This window comes from Trachymyrmex cornetzi, unplaced genomic scaffold (genome assembly GCF_001594075.2).
Source record: "Trachymyrmex cornetzi isolate Tcor2-1 unplaced genomic scaffold, Tcor1.1 scaffold26, whole genome shotgun sequence".
Lineage (NCBI taxonomy): Eukaryota > Metazoa > Arthropoda > Insecta > Hymenoptera > Formicidae > Trachymyrmex > Trachymyrmex cornetzi.
In genome coordinates this window covers 1,145,504-1,165,309 of record NW_017297270.1, presented here as the reverse complement: position 1 = coordinate 1,165,309, position 19,806 = coordinate 1,145,504, and the positions used below count along the sequence as shown (strand labels likewise).

At 34.8% G+C, this 19,806-nt stretch overlaps 4 protein-coding genes across 4 annotated transcripts; 2 read left to right on the top strand and 2 right to left on the bottom strand.

Annotated features, from left to right (window-relative positions):
* Positions 1-656: 656 nt before the first annotated feature.
* LOC108761677 (protein RCC2 homolog) lies at positions 657-4,138 on the top strand. The gene is made up of 4 exons (XM_018508342.1): positions 657-1,172; positions 1,763-2,003; positions 2,466-3,313; positions 3,829-4,138. Exons 1-4 carry the CDS (start codon positions 966-968, stop codon positions 3,997-3,999), a joined length of 1,467 nt encoding a protein of 488 aa, XP_018363844.1. The 5' UTR covers positions 657-965; the 3' UTR covers positions 4,000-4,138.
* A 1,640-nt stretch (positions 4,139-5,778) lies between these two features.
* LOC108761635 (uncharacterized) lies at positions 5,779-7,702 on the bottom strand. The gene is made up of 5 exons (XM_018508250.1): positions 7,288-7,702; positions 6,760-7,211; positions 6,429-6,673; positions 6,146-6,332; positions 5,779-6,009 (listed from the first exon to the last, which is right to left on the bottom strand). Exons 1-5 carry the CDS (start codon positions 7,568-7,570, stop codon positions 5,779-5,781), a joined length of 1,398 nt encoding a protein of 465 aa, XP_018363752.1. The 5' UTR covers positions 7,571-7,702.
* A 2,218-nt stretch (positions 7,703-9,920) lies between these two features.
* On the bottom strand, positions 9,921-12,098 carry LOC108761678 (ras-related protein Rab-18-B). Its single transcript, XM_018508343.1, has 4 exons — positions 11,869-12,098; positions 11,685-11,802; positions 11,280-11,597; positions 9,921-10,614 (listed from the first exon to the last, which is right to left on the bottom strand). The coding sequence occupies exons 1-4, from the start codon at positions 11,937-11,939 to the stop codon at positions 10,453-10,455; spliced, it is 669 nt and encodes a 222-aa protein (XP_018363845.1). The 5' UTR covers positions 11,940-12,098; the 3' UTR covers positions 9,921-10,452.
* Positions 12,099-13,439: 1,341 nt separating this feature from the next.
* Positions 13,440-19,163, top strand: Pat1 (Protein interacting with APP tail-1). Its single transcript, XM_018508328.1, has 9 exons — positions 13,440-13,930; positions 14,322-14,435; positions 14,866-15,122; positions 16,231-16,416; positions 17,516-17,771; positions 17,852-17,976; positions 18,042-18,321; positions 18,388-18,553; positions 18,628-19,163. The coding sequence occupies exons 1-9, from the start codon at positions 13,787-13,789 to the stop codon at positions 18,855-18,857; spliced, it is 1,758 nt and encodes a 585-aa protein (XP_018363830.1). The 5' UTR covers positions 13,440-13,786; the 3' UTR covers positions 18,858-19,163.
* Positions 19,164-19,806: the final 643 nt, after the last annotated feature.

Sequence of the window (19,806 nt, the reverse complement as noted above, 5' to 3'; positions counted from 1 at the left end):
TTAATTGTATTGTACATCGTTAAAACTGTTCATTGTTGTAAATTGTAAATGTTCTAAATCTTTCTTTTACAATCTCATATCAATTGAATATTGTTTAAATAATTCTCAAACTATAACAATTGATTTAATTATATTGAATTAGACACATATTAGAGTTGTGTAACTTCATTTATAAACGATTCCAACTTGAAAATTCGTGTTTGTCTTGATTGTTACATATGTTACGGATTTTGGTTATCAATCAAAAGTCGCGACCTGATTGATTTTAACTCTTATTATAGGTTACAGCCCTTCTACAATAAGCCGCAAGTCAAAAGTTCTAAGCGATCTTAAGTTATAATCGGTGAAGTTGGCCAATAGCCAACTTGAACGACTTGGTTAAGACTGATTAAGATTTCTGACGTTCTGACTTATGGCTTGTTGTAGAAGGCCTATTATAGATAGTATAGATACACTACAATCGGAACGATCAGGGTTTTGAAGCCATATTGAATCTTCCCGCTCGGATCGCGAGTCCGATTCTGCGCGTTCCGACCGAGCGGAACGTTCGGGAACACGGGAACACGGGGCGCGCCCCCCGGCGATTTACAGTCATAAACTGCGGTGTCGCGTCGTGTATTCACGTATAAAAATGTATATACTATATACTTATCGCGGGAGCATGGTTTTATTATGATTTTTGAGCGCCAGGTGGCCGCGTTTTTGTTGTCGATTTGCTGTCGGTGGCGCGGGGCGGCGCGGCTCCTTCAGCGCCATTACATCGATAAATGTCATCGCGGCGGGCAACAACGTAAAGCGCCGCCGAGAATTCCTGAGAACTGTCCACCTGGTCCTTACACTGCTTACCATCCACGTAAGAAGAAGAGCAGGTGGAGGGTGGAGGAAGGACCGCGTGGGATCGCGCGACGCCTATTCCAGACACGAACACGACGCGTCCCGGTCGCACGGCTGGCACGACTGCGACGATGTCGACCAAGCGAAAAGCCTCGAGCGGCAAGGCGAAGAACCGTCCCAAGTCGCGCAAGGTAGAATACGACGAGGAAGACATTTCCAGCGAGCACGACTCGGAGGTCGACGATGCTGAAGCCGGCTCCAACGCCGACGGCGAGGACGCCGCAACTGAGGACGCGCTTGCGGACGTTTCGAACATGCCTGAACTGCCGGCCCCAGAGGTGAACTGATGCTTTCGTATCACTTCCCCCCGCACCCGCGCGGACGCGCGTCCGGTTCCGCAACACAGTGCGGATTGCGGACGGTCTACCCGTTTGAAACAAATAAGAGCCGATTGTTCCCTATTAACAATCGCTATTATCATATCTTACCTTCCGATATCGAATTATGAATATTTAAACAAATTAATACGTAAATATCAAAGTGCATTGTTAACATTTAAATTGCTTTTCAATTATCGCGATCAGTGGTTTTCTACTTCTTTTTATATTCGCTCTGTAAACTTTGTTAAATATTATAGAATTTGTCAAACTAGAAAAAGAAAACTAATCCTTTGATCAGTATTTTGTTGTGTTGCTTCTTATTAAATTTCGTATATGTATAAAATTTATATGGAACTTTATACAAGTAATATTAAATGAAATACATTAGACGCAAGGAAAGTAATGATGAGTCTATCTTATCTGAATTTCTCTTGCACAGTTTATCTTTTCTCCTTTTCTCTCCATATTAGAGAAAAGAAAAAAAGATGAATTATGTAACAAGTTCAGATAAAAAGAACAGGCTTCATGAAATCTGTTTGATATTATAGGGTGGATGGGGCAAGCCTGGAACATTGCTCATGTGTGGCCTTACTAATTGGGAAATGGCTGGTCGCAAAGCACCGCCTAAAGGAGTAAAAGCAAACGTAGGACGTAGCCTGTGGACTCCGCATACTTTTAAGAATTTGAATGACGCAAAAGTACGACTAATCGCGTCTGGTCCTGCTGCATCCCACAGCATTATCGTCACTGAGGATAATAGATGTTTGGCTTTTGGTAGAAATGATAAAGGTAAGCGATACGTGCCTCTGTATATGATAATTGTATATCATAGTAATTTTCTTTTTCCTCATATGCATTCCCAAAGCAGGCTATTATTCATCTTGCACTTCAATCCCAAACTTGCAACCTCTTATAAAATCAAAGCGTACGTAAAACAAGGGCCACGATTAAGTTCAGAATCTGCTGACAAATCAACCGCTTTCATTCAAAGTCATTCACGCATTGCCTCTTGTCATAGTTACTATTTTATTTACTATTGAAGATTAACATTTGCAAGTCTATATAGATTTCACACTGGCACAAGATGAGTTTCGATAAAACTTTATATTCAGTATTCTAGAAACGTTAAAGTTTGACCAATAAATAATATGACCAGTATATAATAGCATCTGATTGTATTTAAATTTGTATATATTACATCGCTGGTTTTATTCTATCGATAGTATTGCTGAGACCGAACAATTTGCGTAGGTCAATTGGGTGTCGGAGACACAAAGCGTCGCGATGAGCCCACTGAGGTCGAAGCTTTAAAGGGACACACGGTTATAGGAGCATCATGCGGACGCAACCATACTTTATTTTTAACCAGCCGTGGGATAGTTTTTGCCGCTGGTGACAATAAACTGGGCCAATGTGGGATCGGGAAAAACGATCCCTGTATTGTAACTGCCACCAAAGTAAAGTATTCCGGACCGCCGATAGTGAAAGTAGGATGCGGCGCAGAGTTCTCGATGGTTTTGGATATCAAGGGTGGTCTGCATTCGTTTGGATGCCCAGAGTATGGCGCTCTAGGCCATAACACTGATGGCAAATATTTCATCACGAATACAAAAATGGCATTTCATTATGAGAAAGTACCTAAGCGAATCGTTTTATACGTCGAAAGGGGTAAGGATGGCCACGCGACGCCGTTGGATCGCGTTGAGATCACCGATTTCAGCTGCGGTCACTATCACACGGTCGCAATTGACAGCAAGAACCGTGCGTTCTCCTGGGGATTCGGTGGGATTGGCCGTCTGGGTCACAATGAACAACGCGACGAGTTGGTACCACGTCTAATCAAATTTCTGGAGCCACCCAGTCGCGGTGTCCGTGCGGTGTACTGTGGAAGCACGTATAGCATCGCGATCAACGTACATGGCTCCGCCCTTATGTTTGGTCAGACTAAGCGTACCGGCGAGGCCAACATGTATCCCAAGCCTATCCAAGATCTATCCGGTTGGGAGATTCGATGCGTCGGTTGTTCGCAGACGAGCGTAGTAGTCGCAGCTGACGACTCTGTTATCGCCTGGGGCGCCAGTCCTACGTTTGGAGAATTGGTAAGATAGTGATGTTTTTTAAGGATACATTCAGAATATCTCAATTTTCTTTGATAAAGCTACAATTTAAATCGAATCTTGCCATCCATATGAAAGCACTGCAATCCTACATGGATCTTATTTTCTTCATTAATTTCGTTGTAATTTGTAATATTTATGGGAAAAGGGATTGCTTATCCAACCTCCATTTTGAACCAGACTTATTTTAAATTTAAAATTTTTTTATTATTTACTTTATTATTTACTTATTGTTATTTGGAAGTTTCTGATCTCTGAGGGACGTCCCAATATTGTAATTAGTTCATCCTTTTGAAAAGTTCGTGTCTATACTGTTTTTATCAGTAAAATATTTTTTTAATATGTATTAATATAAATCATATGCAAGATAGCAATTCCACGAATCAAAATCAAATCTTTTGCTAAGAAACTGCTCTAACATCCAATTTTTCAGTATGCAAAAATAGTCACACAAATCACATTAATTAAATGATTCCAAGATGTAATTTTTCTCCTAGGGTTTTGGTGAAATGCGAAAGTCGTCGACGACTCCGATGGAGGTGAAAGCCTTGGAAGGTCTATACATTACTGCCGTTACATGTGGTCTATCTCACACACTTATGATCTGCCGAGATGATACTGAAGAGGAAAGAGCCAAGATTAATAAGCTCCAAGTTTATTCTGTTTAAAGTATATTCTTCGACTGCGTAAACGGGTCTCTATTGAGTCACTACAGATGATCGAATCGGAAGGAAATTCTCGTTCCTTCAACGAATCACAGCTACGTTTTGATGAATTTTATAACAAGATATTCGAGACCGATTTACAGGATATTTAATAATTAAACAATAAATCTCGCATAGGAATAGAGCGGACTAAACTGAGCCGAAAAGTTCTCTACCATTTTGCAATTTTCGCAATAATTAACAAGATATCAATTACTAAAAATCATCAAATATTGGTTTTCAATAATTTTTTGAATATATATTACTATATCAAGTTTACAGAAAAACAACAAGAGACAAAAATTATTTATTTTTGTCTCTTGTTTTTCTGTAAACTTGAAATTATTTTATTTGAGCTCTCATAGAGCTCTAAGAATTTTTTCAGAATTTATCAACTTTTTAGTACTGTATTTTCTTATATTGGCAACTATTTTTACCAATATGAGAAAATACGATACTAAAAAATTTTTTGAAAAAATCTCAGAGCTCTCTGTAAAGTTGGTAGTACTTGAGTAAAAAATTATTGAAAACCAATTTTCGGCCATTTTTAGTAATCAATATTTTGTTAAATTGTGAAAATTGTAAAATGGTAGAGGACTTTTCGACTCAGTTTAGTCCGCTCTATCCCTATGCAAGAGTATTGTCATTACTTATCAAACACCCTGTATACTTTGTACTTCCAGTTTTTACTTAACGCGCGAAAAGTCGATCTGTGTAACATTTTGAAACTCATTCTGTTAGCAGCTCAGGATAATAGACCAAACAAGATAGATACAAAAATATATTTTGATACGTTGCTATTTTATTGAAGTTTGCCGTAATTTTCATCGGAATGGAGATAGTTATTCATATGAAGAAGTTGAACTGGAAAGTGAATTCGTAGAGCTCAACAGTAACTGCCTTTATTTTTATCGCTTTCTTAATAAATTTATCTATTCAAATAGTTTATATAATTGATTCATCACAGTAGTACCTGAATCATTACATCTGCAGGAATCGTTTTTTACAATGCAAATACAGGGATAATCCCTGAATAGGATTAACGCGAGTAAGCCATCATTCAACTAGGTAATATTTTAACGGTTGTATGTGAATTAAATTTCGGTACGTTTGATTAATTTCATAGGAAGATAATTTAATTTTTTTTATGTAAAATGTCACGTGTATTGTGAAAATATATATATTTAATTTTATTTTTAATAATTTTTACGCATATGTAAAATTAATGAATATTATATATTTTGAAGTGATAAAAAAGAGCTGTGGAAGTCGTAAATTTGTTTTATTGCTAGATTAGAGAGAGAATCCCAAATTCACAGGCGACTGACTATACACGTATTTCGTATTTTAAGGTCTTTCTTTCAAGATAAATCATATAACACATTTCTCTCATATATGCGTTGTACGAGATTACTATCATAGATGCATTAAAAATGTTTGATCGAGACACACAATAAAATAGAATAAATCAGAAATTGCGTTTAGTATCTCACACATATTAATGAATTTACAATTCTGATCACTGCCAGAATATATTACGAACATCTTTCATTGTGATGTCAGACATTCATTCCATTCCGTTCCATGTAATACTCTCGTGCAATTTTTGCACTGAAATATTCTTCTGATAAACTTGCGATGAATGTACAAGTCCAAATATGAAATAAACGAATTTTTTAAGAAATTTTTTCCATTGAAAACCTTTATCTTATTTAGCAACTTTCAAGAGAGAAAATGTTCGTTTTAATTTTTACATTTTATTCTTTCATCATTCAAGGTATCGCTTCTTTTTGCAAATTTCATTTTTGTTTGCTGTAAAAGCCGATCATATATTGGCATTTTTGTACATTTCCAATAACATTCTTTAATACGATATAATTTCTGTTGTTCTGAACACACGACATAAGCAATATCTTTCACAACAGCTTTATTTGAGCATCTAATGACGTTTTCTCCTTCACGTTTACGTTCTTGCTATTTAACAAAATTATATATTTTATAAACTATATAAACTAAAAATGGTATTTTCTGTATTAGCCAATTTTATTTCAATTTTACTTATATGTTAAATGTTATCTATTACTAAAAAATACTAAATGTATGTTTTTACCATAAGCTCTTGATCCATCAGAATCATACTAGAAGCGATAATTTGTTGAAAATCATGTATTTCCTCTTGTGGGACATTTCCATACTTCCAACGTAGCAATTGGTGGGCTATGTAATGTATAGGATCTGATGGACGATATCTCCAAGCTCTGCTTATCGCCCACGATAGTGGCACCAACACATTTTGTCTATACATACATTTATATATGCATTATATAATTTATTACATTATCATGCTTATTTCATATAAATTCATTAATATAATTGTAAAAGCTATAAAATACTTCAAATAATCATTTTTTGTCATAGTTTTACTGGCTTGTTCTTTCAGCAATAAATTCGAATAACGAGGGCACGAGGTAAGATTACACTGCATGCTTGTGACAAAAATATTTGAAAATATCATTTCATCTAAACTACAAGAACAAGATGTCTTCGATGAATTATCATATATTGTGTCAAAGGTTTTTCCTTCCAGGAAAATAGAGCATGATTCTAATATTGTTAAATTGCAGTCACATAATATTTCCTATTAATTATTTCAATTTTAAAATATATTTTTCATTTTTCTATATGCACTTTATCTAATATTCCTTGAAATTAATTATACGACACCTCGGTTACTTCCAAAGCTTCTTTTTTTTTATATTCATTGTATCCAAGATCAATTAGAATATCTTCTGCCTCATCATCGATACCATTCTCTTCTACATAATTACAAGTGTCTTCATCGATCCCAAGCTTTCTCAAAAAACGGATTGTTGTTGGTGAAATTGGTTTAACTTTTCCCTGCCAGTTTATAATTCCTGGAACATCAATGCCACTCGATAAAAGCCGATACAATATACTTTTATCTTGAGACACCAGTCCACATGTAATAATAGTCCAACATTGATCTTCAGTTAATCCAGCGGCAGCCAGATTCCAAATAAATTTATCGTTAAGTTTTTTTATCCATGTATCTCCGTTTATTTTTGCTCCAAAATCTTCGAAATATTTCAGTTCCTCAGAAGTAAGTCCAAGGAGACCATATTTCATTGCCTTTACAATACTTTGTGGTGACATGCCTAAAATTTACTATTCAATGTAATAGAACGATAAATAATGAAATGCATAGAAATTCTCATGAGAACATCTTGATACCTTTTTCTTCTAGTTTCAGTAAAATACATTCATTATACATTCCACTGTGCATAATAAAATGTAATGATTTATCGCATTGCGCATCAGTACACACAGATAAGGATTTAATATTGTTACATCGCACAAGTTTGTCCTTTAGCAAATTCAGTAATCTCTCGTTACTCCATCCACCGTAGATAAACATTCCTTTATTTGTCAATTTTATATATAATTTTGTCTCATGTAACGCCTCCTCTTCTGTTATATTTTGCATATTTGACATTTTCAAACAGATATAAATCATACAAATTAAGAAAGTACCTAAATGCTAAGTCATTTTACGGAGACATATTATAAATGTCAAAATGTAAGCTAATTATTTTGGCAATTGTTATCGTTTGTTATGATCGTTCATCGCATGTGTGTATGTGTAATATCTTTTTTTATATTAAAATAATATTACATATACCTAAAATGTTTTTTTTTATTTACAAATAATTTATAATATGTAATTTATATAGAGCTTCTCAGAAATATATATATTCGCAATCTTTCGCGAAATGCACTGTACGGATTCTCTTTGGTAAAAAAAGCAATTTTTTCCTCTAGCAAAATTATATTTAAATAATTTTTAATAACAATTTAAATCTCTGAGGCCCGGTTGCACCAACGTTACTTCAATTTTAAGCGAGGCTTAAAACTCTCTTCCTGTCTCTTTTCGGTTTTAAAACGAGAAAGAAAGTTTTAAGTTTCGCTTAAAATCAAAGTAACGTTAGTGCAATCGGACCTAAATAAGCGCTCTAAATTACGCTTATGAATCAGTGATGCACGTTGAACGTATGTACACTGTTTTACTTGGAAATATTTCATAATGACTGATGCATGATACTTAAATATCGCTATTACGATTTGTGTGTAACAAGAGAAAATTTTTTAACTGTGATATCATTGAAAGTAAAATAAATCTTTAAACAAAGAATTTCTTAAAATCATAAGTGTTAAATATAGGTAAAAATGTTGTTCAGTATAGCCGTCCCTCTTCGATTTTCCTGTAATTTTGTAAATGTTTACTTTCGTGCGTAGAATATATTCCGAGACGGAATATCGTCGCTCAAGTTCGTTTTTTTATTATTTAATTCCAAAGGTTTTTATGTCGGTAGTTGAAAAACGATAATTTAATGATATTTTACAACTGCGCTTACTCATTAATGTCGTCATTTATGAGTTATAATATCTCAGTTCAGATATAAATAAAGTATAAAACGGGATTCAGTCGAATAGCTTAATAATAGTAAAAAAATAACTTAATTATATAAGAAAATTCGTATTTTTAATTAATTAAAACAGAGAATTTGCAGATATACAATTTGAATCACAAACTATCCACTGCTACAATTTAAATTGGTTTATGATTCAAAATGTATGTCTGCATATTCTCTGTTCCTTTAAACGCTGCCAAAAATTTGCCAAAGATATACGCATGCTCAAAATAAGGCTCACGCCAGTCCACGTATCCAATCACAGATAGATGTACATCTTGAACCAATTACAGAGAGGTATACAACAATTTGAATCGATCCGGACTGAATTAATGACACAGCAAGCTCTACTATTAGACCATGTAACATCAACAATAGCAAAGCATTAATCCAATCCAGGTCGGTTTAAAACCCGCTGCAGTCGAAAAAACGCTATTAATTCATAAATAACAACATTAATGCGCAGTGGTAAAATGTTATTAAATTATCATTTTCCAACTTACCAATATCAAATTTTAAAATTAAATAAGAAAATGAGATTTGAGCAACGCTTTTCTTTTTCAGAATGTATTCTGCGCATAAAATTACACAAATTTACAAAATTACAAGAAAATCGAAGAGGGAAGCACTCTACTAAACATTTACTTAAATATGAATTTACAACTAAAATAAATCATATTCAGACATAAACACCCAGACAACAAGCTAACGTTATTTACCATCATTTGACATCAAAATAACGATAGTGTCACTTTGCTACTTGAGGTATATATATATAAAAGGAAGATATTACGAGCTTGTATTGCGAGCATGTATTTCAACAAATATTTAATTAGGCTTTTTCAAATTCATATCTTTAGAGAGCACGAAAAATATTTTGGATCTAATTTACTTGTCTCTAATCTTAAATTCTAATTGAATTATTAGAGAATATGTGAACTTATTTTACTTTCAACTGTTACTTCAAAGATATCAATTAGAAGACTTCTGATATCTATTTCTTATTAAGTTTCTAAATGTGATATTTAGGTATCATGTATAGGTATTTTGAAATCTTTAGAGAAAAAGTAACCACACGCTATCCCTAATTTTGTAATTTAGAGCATTTTAAATTTCGTTAACTTTAAATTACTCATTCAAACATTATTACTAGAATATAATTTTGTCAAAGGATGAAGTTTTTTCTGGGGGCAGAGAATTGCATTCCGTATATAATATACAAATTCTGGGATACACTATATACCATTATCATATATAATTGTATTAAAATCTCTATATAAAATATATACTCACCACTTTCTCGGCGCGTATATATTTCCGATAAGAGATACATATTATGGCACCTACAAATTAGCACACACAATCGACAAAGTAATGAAACAACATTCTTAGATATATTTTTACATTATAATACAGGTTTTTCAAATGTAACAATGATATGCGTCAAGCGCACGTATATGTGCAAAATATAAAACATCAAACACAATCGAAAAGACTATAAAAATGTTCGAATTCACTGGTACAAAAACGTGATCGACACACACAGCCACCGACTAGGGTCCATACAAATGTCTTGAGTGTGTCTACGAATACTTCTTTAGTATTTGTAAATCATGTATTTACACAAACACAAAATTTTGCTCGACATCATAGATTTCTAAGCCAGATTCAACTTAGTCTCTAACGATAGTTTGTACGTTTAGATGTGTACTTGATAGAAGCAAGTATGTACATGCTTATCTTCTGATAAGTTTTGCACAAACTGAATATATAGCTTGTATGAAGTGGTGACTTATTAAGCTTGATCCTTTCCAAATTACACTCAATGTGTTTATCCCTCGAAATTAAAATACTTTTCGCGCAAGATTTTCAAACTTAACACATTGTATACACTATTGTTATCAGCACACATACTTTTCACAGTCGATTACAGCAAACTGCAATAACAGTTTGAATACGCATCTTGCTGTGGATGATCGTTACTCAACTGCATTCCTCTCTTTCCCATTCGATGCCTTGCACCACCCATAGTACCGTTGTCATATAGTCGTGTAGAATAAGTATCCCAAAGACCAGGTGTTTGTATAATCTATTACATACACAATGTCATATTTTATATAGTTCTATAAATAAGGATAAATATTTAGAATCGCTTCCTTGCCTCAAATCTTAATAAAAATATACTCATTCGATGTGTATTTACTCAAAATAAAAGAATTTGGCAGAAAAATGCGATAATTCAACTCGCAAAACTCAAACTTTAACTCCTAATAACTATTTCAGACAGATCATTGTGTTTTTCTACTGCATTCTTTCATTTTGAGTGAATATACATTGAATGAATATATTTTTATTAAAATTTGAGGTAAGAAAGCGATTCTAAGTAATTACCTAAATAAGTAAAAATATATTACAAATGAATAAGTTGTAATGATAATCAGTTATAACTGATCCACTGGCGCTAAGTGGAAAGAGGGCATTATCTTCATGCAAGTTATTTTTGAATATCCTGATTATCAGATCTTAACAAAGATTTAAATTGTATAAAGTGTTTTTTTGTAAGTAGATTCTGCAATTCTTGTTTTTAATGTTATTGGTATTATAATGCAATCTATTAAATTTTTTACATCATATATATACTAAATTTCGTAGTTCTATAAAAACAACAGAATGTTTTTAATTACCAAGTAATTGTAATCTTCACTGAATCGTATTGTACATAAAATTATAATTACTAGGTAAATTCTGATATACCTTTTGTACAAGTTCTTCAAAGCAACATTTTACGCCATCTGCTGTTTTTGCGCTGCTCTCAATGTATAGAGTTTGGTGCCTTCTAGCAAATTGTAGACCTTCTTCGGTGCTCACCTCTCTATTTGACAAGTCTATTTTATTGCCTACTACCATCTTGATGATATCTGTTTTATTGCAGTATGTATTCAACTCATTGAGCCATGTCTCCAATTTCACAAAGGTATTTCGATCCGTAACATCATACATTAGGATAGCACCTTGACCATCTCTGTAATAACTCGGTGTTAATGTGCGAAATCGTTCCTGGCCGGCGGTGTCCTGTAAATAGCGCGCTTTAATAAATCATAATACACTCCATAGATTAAGTTATCCTCTTGTCGCAAAAATATAACTGTGATTACAAACCCAAATAGCAAGTTTCACTACATTGTCGTCGATGGTAACCTGCTTTGTCTTGTAGTCCATCCCGACTGTGCTCTGCATGTTTTCGTAGAACTCATCCTCAGTGAATCTCAGGAGTATGCTGGAAATACCGTAGTACCGCCGATTATAGTTTCGGTGCGAGAATGAATTGCACTTTGCAAATTACCTCGATTTCCCTACATTGGATTCGCCTATCATAAGAATTTTCAGTATCGTCAAATAGTCTTCCTGATCCATAATAATCTGCTGACCACAGCTGATCACTGCACTCACGATATCAAGTCGATGTATCAATCAGTTAACGTTAGCACTGAAATGAAACAAACACCAATATCTCTCTTTCTTAACGTCTTCGTAACGTCACGAATTTACCTATGAAATGTGATGGTAATCCCAACAATGTTGCCAACTCAATGAGGGCCACTTCGACCAACTTCGATTAATTTTAAGCTGTGCTCCAAAATTCACTGCCAGTGCTGAAAATGGCTGCGTTCAGTAGACCCAACAGTTTTGCAACCGTTTTATGATTCGTCGCATTGATTGGATTAGTCCGGATCTACAATAGGTGTTTTATGCCTTATGCTGTAAGAAACTGACCAATTACAGTCGAATCCGAGAAAAATAAGCGACTGTGATTCGCCCATTTCTTATGGCTTAATGCTTAAAACCCTATTGTAGATCCGGAGTTATACTTTTAGATTTAAAGGAATAGTCCTATCTCAGCGAAGAATCACAAAACGGTTGCAAAACTGTTGAGTCTGCTGAACGCAGCCATTGTATAGTAGAGTAGAGCGGACTCACAATTGATGAATATCAAGCGTCCATTTGATCACGTGATCCTTTTTGTCGCTAAAATAGCCGGTTAGAGCAGCTCGTGAAAATTTACCTTCATGCTGGATTCACCCTGCATCCGATTTGCGTCGTACGGCGCTCTGCAACCAATCAAAAAACAGGATTCCGATGGATTTTGCTTCGTATCATCGGAATCCTGTTTTCTGATTGGTTGCAGAGCGCCGTACGACGCAAATCGGATGCAGGGTGAATCAGCATATGTCTTTGGTTGCAACACTTTTTCTTCGATGGGTTTCGGAACGCAGCTTGCTCTCCGAGTGATTGGTTCTTATGCTGGATTCACCCTGCATCCGATTTGCGTCGTACGACGGTCTGCAACCAATCAGAAAACAGGATTCCGATGGATTTTGCTTCGTATCATCGGAATTCTGTATCTCTATATGTCTTTGATTGCAACCTTTTAATAACCAACTATACATATGCATATGCACATTTGCGAAAGTTGCACTATAATGGCAGAACTAATTAGAGAAGAGAAACACTATTCGCTCCATTCTCTCTTGATTCTCTCTAAAGGTAAATTTTCACGAGCTACTCTAACCGGCTGTTTCAACGACAAAAAGGATCACGTGACCAAAATGGACGCTTGATATTCGTCAATTTTGACCATGTGACTCTTTTTGTCGCTGAAACAGCCGGTTTGAGCAGCTCGTGAAAATTTACCTTGACACAAAAGGCCACTCGGGTGACGTTTCCGAACGCAACCACTGTATCATCTGTGCCTCTGGCGCCTCTTGTTGAAAATGTCAAGAAGGTCCTACTATAATGCCCGTTTCATTCGAAATCCGAATCACATAACCTTCTCTTTCAACCAATCAGCTGATGCTATGAAAGAAGGGAAGCCCATTCACCCATTGGTCGAAAGATCTGTCATCTGTTTAGTCGCAAATGTCGCGGACACCCTGTAGCTTCGGATCAGAGCTCGATTCGATCCGGAACTCGGAAGTCTTGGAACCCGGAAGGACAGAACAGTAGATTTGAGAAGGTTCGACTCAGGTGCGAGGGCACCACGCGGTTTCGCGGTGTGCGCTCGCAACCTGTCGGCTGTCGAGGGAAAAAACGCGACATCTCTGTCTCTTATCGCGCGACGTACCGTCCGTTCGCTCGCACATTCCGCACGCACACGCACGCGCACCAACGCGCACCACACCACAGGTGCGGGTAAGGGTTACAACCAGTTACAACACCCGAGATTGTGTTGGTGATTAATCAAAAAAAGGCCGTTCGCGAAAATGGCCGATGGATGCGAGCCACGGTTGTTTTCCACGAGGAGCCTGTACCATTTGTGCGTGTCCGCAGTGGTCGACAGGTTCCGCATCTACAAACCATACCTCGTCGACCTACCCAAGAGCGTGCGATTCGATCTCTACTATCAGGTAAAAAGGACGTCAAGCTGTGCCGTCGTCGGCGTGACGACGACAGGGTCACGGGGGAGAGGAGGGCTCCCGTCGATCGGAGTCACCTGCGTGCGATGATAGCCACGCTTGTTTCACTGTCTCCTCGCCTCGTCGTGAAATAACAGGAACGATACCGTTCGAACGCTCTGCGTTCCCAACGACGACGACGACGACGACCCGCGATCATCCACGATCTCGCGAGTGTCGTGTCGAGGACCCGACATCCACGGCACGACGAATTCGACGCGTTCTCACTGATTCTTCCAATTGGCCAATCTCGTTCCTCGATTGACTCCGATTGACTCCATCGTGTGTGCTTAATAATAACGTTTGACGTACCCTTGGTTTCTATCGGTCTGATCTCTTTCAGTTATACACAGAGAGGAGACTATGTATATTGGGAGCAGAATTGAGCGATCTGGAGACTTTCTCCAAGATGCTCAAGGTCACCAATCGTCGATTACAACTCCTAAAAATATTTCAGGTGAGCCTGTCCAGTACATGTTCTCAAGAACTTGGACCAAACTCGGATTAAATTAATCGGTAATTAATTCAAGCGATAGAATTGCCTAGAGCAAATTTTCAATTCGTCATTTCTAGTCTAATCTTTTTTTCCATATGTTAAATAAAAATTATTTCCATTTAAATTTCAAATACAATTTGATAGTTATTCACCGATTATATTAATCAAAATTTAGTCTAGACATCACTCTAATGTCAGTCTCTATCGATATAGATTAACTTACTTTTACTCTTTTATCTTTTTCAAATTCCTAGAACCAAAAAAAGATAAAAAGTAAGTTAAACCGAGATTAAAGTTAATCTATATTTATAAAAATAAAAGAGGCTGTCTTATGTCACTTTTTTTCCAACATCAGAAAATACTTGGCATTTTTATATTTTTGGAACTAAAGGCGCCGATGGATCATAAAATAAGGATAGCGAAACATCTGGTCATCAGTTACAACATGTGCTGTTTCCAAGCAAGAGAGAGTCCTTTACCACAGGAAATTGATAAATTAATAAATCTGGGTTTGAGACTTGGTGGATTTCTTAGTGATGCTGGCTGGTACTCGGAAAGCGAAGAAGTGTTGTTAGCTTGCAAGCAATTATGTATGGACCACAATCAGACCCCAAAGGAATGGAGTAGGACATTAGATTGTTGTCACAAGTAAGAACGTTAACATACATGTTAGTAGGTTCAAAAAATTCCCATAATTGGTTTCTAACAGAAATAACTAATCCTACTTTTATTAATCCTACCTTTATACATTTATTTATATTTCTTTCAAAGCTGACCACATGTAATACTAGCAGAGCTAACGTTTTTAAAACTCTTGGAAGTATTTAATCTGTAGTTATCAATTTACTGACGTAAAATCTATCACTAATTAAATTTTATTTTATAACATCAGTTGTCGTAAAACTGGATTTAATCATGTTTATACAATATTTTACTCAATAGTTAACACTTTACAATCCCTGATCACAATCAACACTTTACAGTCCCTGAAATCTTACTCATATTGAATTTTTTTGCGTTGTTGGTTTTTGTGTTTTAGCTCCGAAACAAAAGTTGGACAGGCTTGCTGTATCGAATAACGTAATAAGTAATGAAAATATAGAGCAAGTTGACTTATGAAATTGAAAATAAATTTCAGAATATATTTATTCAGATAAATATTTGGACATTAAAGAAAAAGAATTTCGCGAAGATACCGAGTGTAAAAAGCGCAAACAACTAGAGATGTGCAAATAGTTCGAATTCATATTGAATTGATTCGAATCATAGTGGATTTGATTCGATTTCGAATATGAAAGATTCGAAAGTTCGAGTCACTGGTTTAATTTTGAATTCGCTTTTTTTTTTATTTGCTTCATTTTAATATAAATTCGAGAAAATTTGATTCAAATTCGATTCGTTTTCACATAAAAAATTGATTCGATTTGACGCAAAAATTTCAAATTCAATTCAATTCATTTTCGAATATATTATTGAAGATTCGATCTTGCAAATGCTTGATACGCACACATCTACAAACAATGCGAACAAACCTTATGTTATAAATCAATTCCAGGATCTTTTTGAACTTACTAGTACCCCATCATTTGCGAGTATCAAAAGACACGTACGCATCAAGTTCATACGCCATAGTTTATCTATACGTGAGCCATTTAGTTGACAGATTTTTAGAGCATCGGGTGTTACAATTTGTCACTCAATCAAACCGATCAAATTTTTAATAGGCTAAATATAATCTTCTGTCAATACATTTCAGGCTGTTACATGCACAAGCAGCATACCGCGATTTCGACGGGGCTGCGGAGACTCATCAGCTTGCCATGGAAATGATAGAAAAGTTAAAAAGCAAGGAACAATTATACAATAATAGCAATCACGCTGCCCTTTTTGCAGAGTTCAGTGTACTATTCTACATACGCAGTGAATACGATGAAGCTCATAGGTGCACTCCTACCTAATATTTGTTATTTCCGAAATAGATTACAATCGCCAGAAGTTAATCAGACTTTTTTTTATAAACCAATATAACAGGATTTTTCAACTGCAGTGTGCTGCAGAAATTTTAAAGACGGTAAAGGATGATTACGTTTTGTAAAACGCATGATGCGCGTATTGTTTTATCTTTGTTTCGGTGAACAGCAAGAATAAAATAATTTATTATGTGTATCATGCGCTTAAGAATGTTCGATAGCTATATATTAATAGCATATATGTTAATATTTGGACTTTGAACAAAGTATATAAAAGTTGTGTAACATTCTGTTTTTATTGAACATTTTTAATTTATTTACTTTATTTATTATTTTTGTTGTAAACTAAAATTTAAAAAATAAAAAATTAAATGTTTTAAATAAATACTTTATTCTCTCAGAATAACGTATGCAAGGTTGCATTCACCGATTAATTACAAATATTTTATTTATTTACTAGACAATTTCTGTATCACAATGTAACTTTACATAAATAATCTTGAATACCTAAAGTACTTGTATTTAAAAAAATTGTCATTTATTTTATAATACATTTCTATTAGAGTACAGATTTAAAAAATACTATTTATTGAAATAATTTTAACTAAGATCCAGACAGTTTTTGTTATATTACTTTTTAATGCAATTTAGAATAATCTATAATTTTTTTTATAATTTTGTTATTATTTTGAAGTATTTATCGAATATTCTTAACGAAACGCCATTGTAATAAAATTACTTTAAAAAGAATAGAATACAAAATATAACTGTTGAACTTTACTTTTTATTTTTGAATATCGTGTTGAAAATATCTGATAAGATTTATATTGAGCATTGAAACGTAATTATAATAGTATATCTCAAAAATTTGGCTTGCTATTTAATGTACCGCGAATTAAAAAAAGGTTGAAAAATACTGCGATATAAATTGAGAATTGAAATTGAATCAGACTATAAATTGATCCTTAATGATATTAAATAACATACTTATTTTAAGTAATACTTTATATATATATATATGTATATATATATATATTTCTAACATTTAATTAAATACTGCCTATCATCCAGTTGGAGTACACTAGCATTAAAAGAATTAAGACCGTCGCTTCCCGCGGGAATTATTGTCGACGTTCTGAGACAAGCGGCAAAGTCGTGCGTTGTGAAACGAGAGTTCCAGAAAGCTGATTTATTGATCAAAGAAGCTGTATATCTTGCGAGAGAAATATTCGATACGGATCATCCAAAGTATAGCGACGTTCTCATCGATTATGGATTTTTCTTACTAAACTTCGATAGTATCAGCAATAGTGTAACTATATACAAGGTATTCATCTTTAGAGTTCTTTATGAATCTTCGTAATCTTTTGTGAAGACGATTGTAAAACGTTTCGTCTTATACTTTAGACTGCGTTAGATATTAGAAGAACGATTTTCGGCAGGACTAATCTTCATGTTGCTTTGGCACACGAAGACTTAGCTTACGCTCTCTATGTACATGAATATAGTTCCGGCAGATTTGACGATGCAAGGTAATTAATTAGAAATACATTCGATTTATTGTATATTAACAGTACAATTTACTTTTGTTTTGCAGTGAACACGCTGGAATAGCTATAGATATTATGGAAAGACATTTACCCCCGAATCATTTAATGCTTGCAAGCGCTAGAAGAATAAAGGCACTTATTCTCGAAGAAATTGCTATAGATAACGCATCCACGCCATTGTCGGAACAAAATCTCTTACTCAAGTCCGAATGTCTTCATTTATCCGCTTTAGAAATGTCGAAAACTGCATTCGGCGAAAGAAATGTACAAACGGCAAAACATTACGGAAATCTGGGTCGCTTATATCAGAGTATGAGGAAGTTTCAGGTAATTTATATATTTACACTGTATATTTTATTATTTTCTTGTATTTTTAACATGCGTGTGCTTTAGGAAGCGGAAATGATGCACCTAAAAGCTATTGGTATTAAAGAAGAATTATTAGGACCTGACGATTATGAAGTGGGCTTGAGTATAGGGCATTTAGCTTCTTTATATAATTTCCATATGAATCGATACAGAGATGCCGAAAAGCTCTACCGTCGTAGTATCGCAATCAGTAAGTATATATATTTTAATTAAGTCCATTCTGACACGAAATGCCATTGCACTTCACAAATTTCACATTGACAGGCTTGAAGTTATTTGGAGAAGGTTATAGTGGTTTAGAATACGATTACCGAGGACTTTTACATGTGTACAATAAGTTAGAGGATTACGAGAAAATATCGGAATATACAGATACATTGAATCATTGGAAAGAGCTTAGAGACAAACACGCTCAATCTGAAGAACCACCGATCGATGTACAAAAACATCCACAACCAATCGCAAATGTAATGAATGTGTTCTTTTCCATGTGATATATCAATAAGTGTGTCTAATTTTCAAATCAAATTTTATGTCATTGTATGTCATCAAGCAACTTGCTGGTCTCCGTTGCGTTTACAAGACATTGGGCCAAAGTAGGAAGGAAAAAAGTTATAACTGGATTGTATGAAAATCATTGTAGAAATTTGTAAATCATTGATCTGGTCTTATGAATTAATAATTTCATCTCTTATATCGATATTTTATAACACGTGCGTAGTGTCTCTATCAAATAAGAAACAAATTGAATTATTATCAATAATATTAAGGAATTGGAAAGAATACGGACGTTAGGAGTCAGGCGCAGAAGACGTCGCGCAAATAATATAATTATGAAGCTTGAAACTTCTTTATTTAACAAATGCGCTTACATGTTTCGGCTCATTTTTGAGCCTTCCTCGGTTTATAAGAATACTCTTATAAACAACTTTCAACTTCTTATCACGAGGTAAGGGGTCTCCTTATGTATCCTAATAAATTCACTCAATTTATTAACACTATAAAACGATACCCTCATATGCTCGCTATTCAATCTACTAAGCTTCTCAGTAATATCACGAACGAAAGAAAGGCTCAAAAATGAGCCAAAACATGTAAGCGCGTTTGTTCAAAGCCACGGTAGTGTCGCTGCGCGAAGCTTAGCGCCGAGACACTACCAGTATCTCCAGATAAAGAAATTTCAAGCTTTATAAGTGTATTATTTGCGCGACATCTTCTGCGCCTGACTCCTAACGACCGTATTCTTTCCAATTCTTTGATTTATAAGGAGTCTTGGTTAGTTTGATTTGTTATACAATAATATTAAATTCAAACGATGTAAGAAAATATTAATTTAATTTATAAATTTTATTAGTCATGATATTGCAATATAAACATTGATGGGGCTTTTTTTTAGTTGAGTTACTGTGCTTATGCTGAATTATATTTAGACTTGATGTCTTT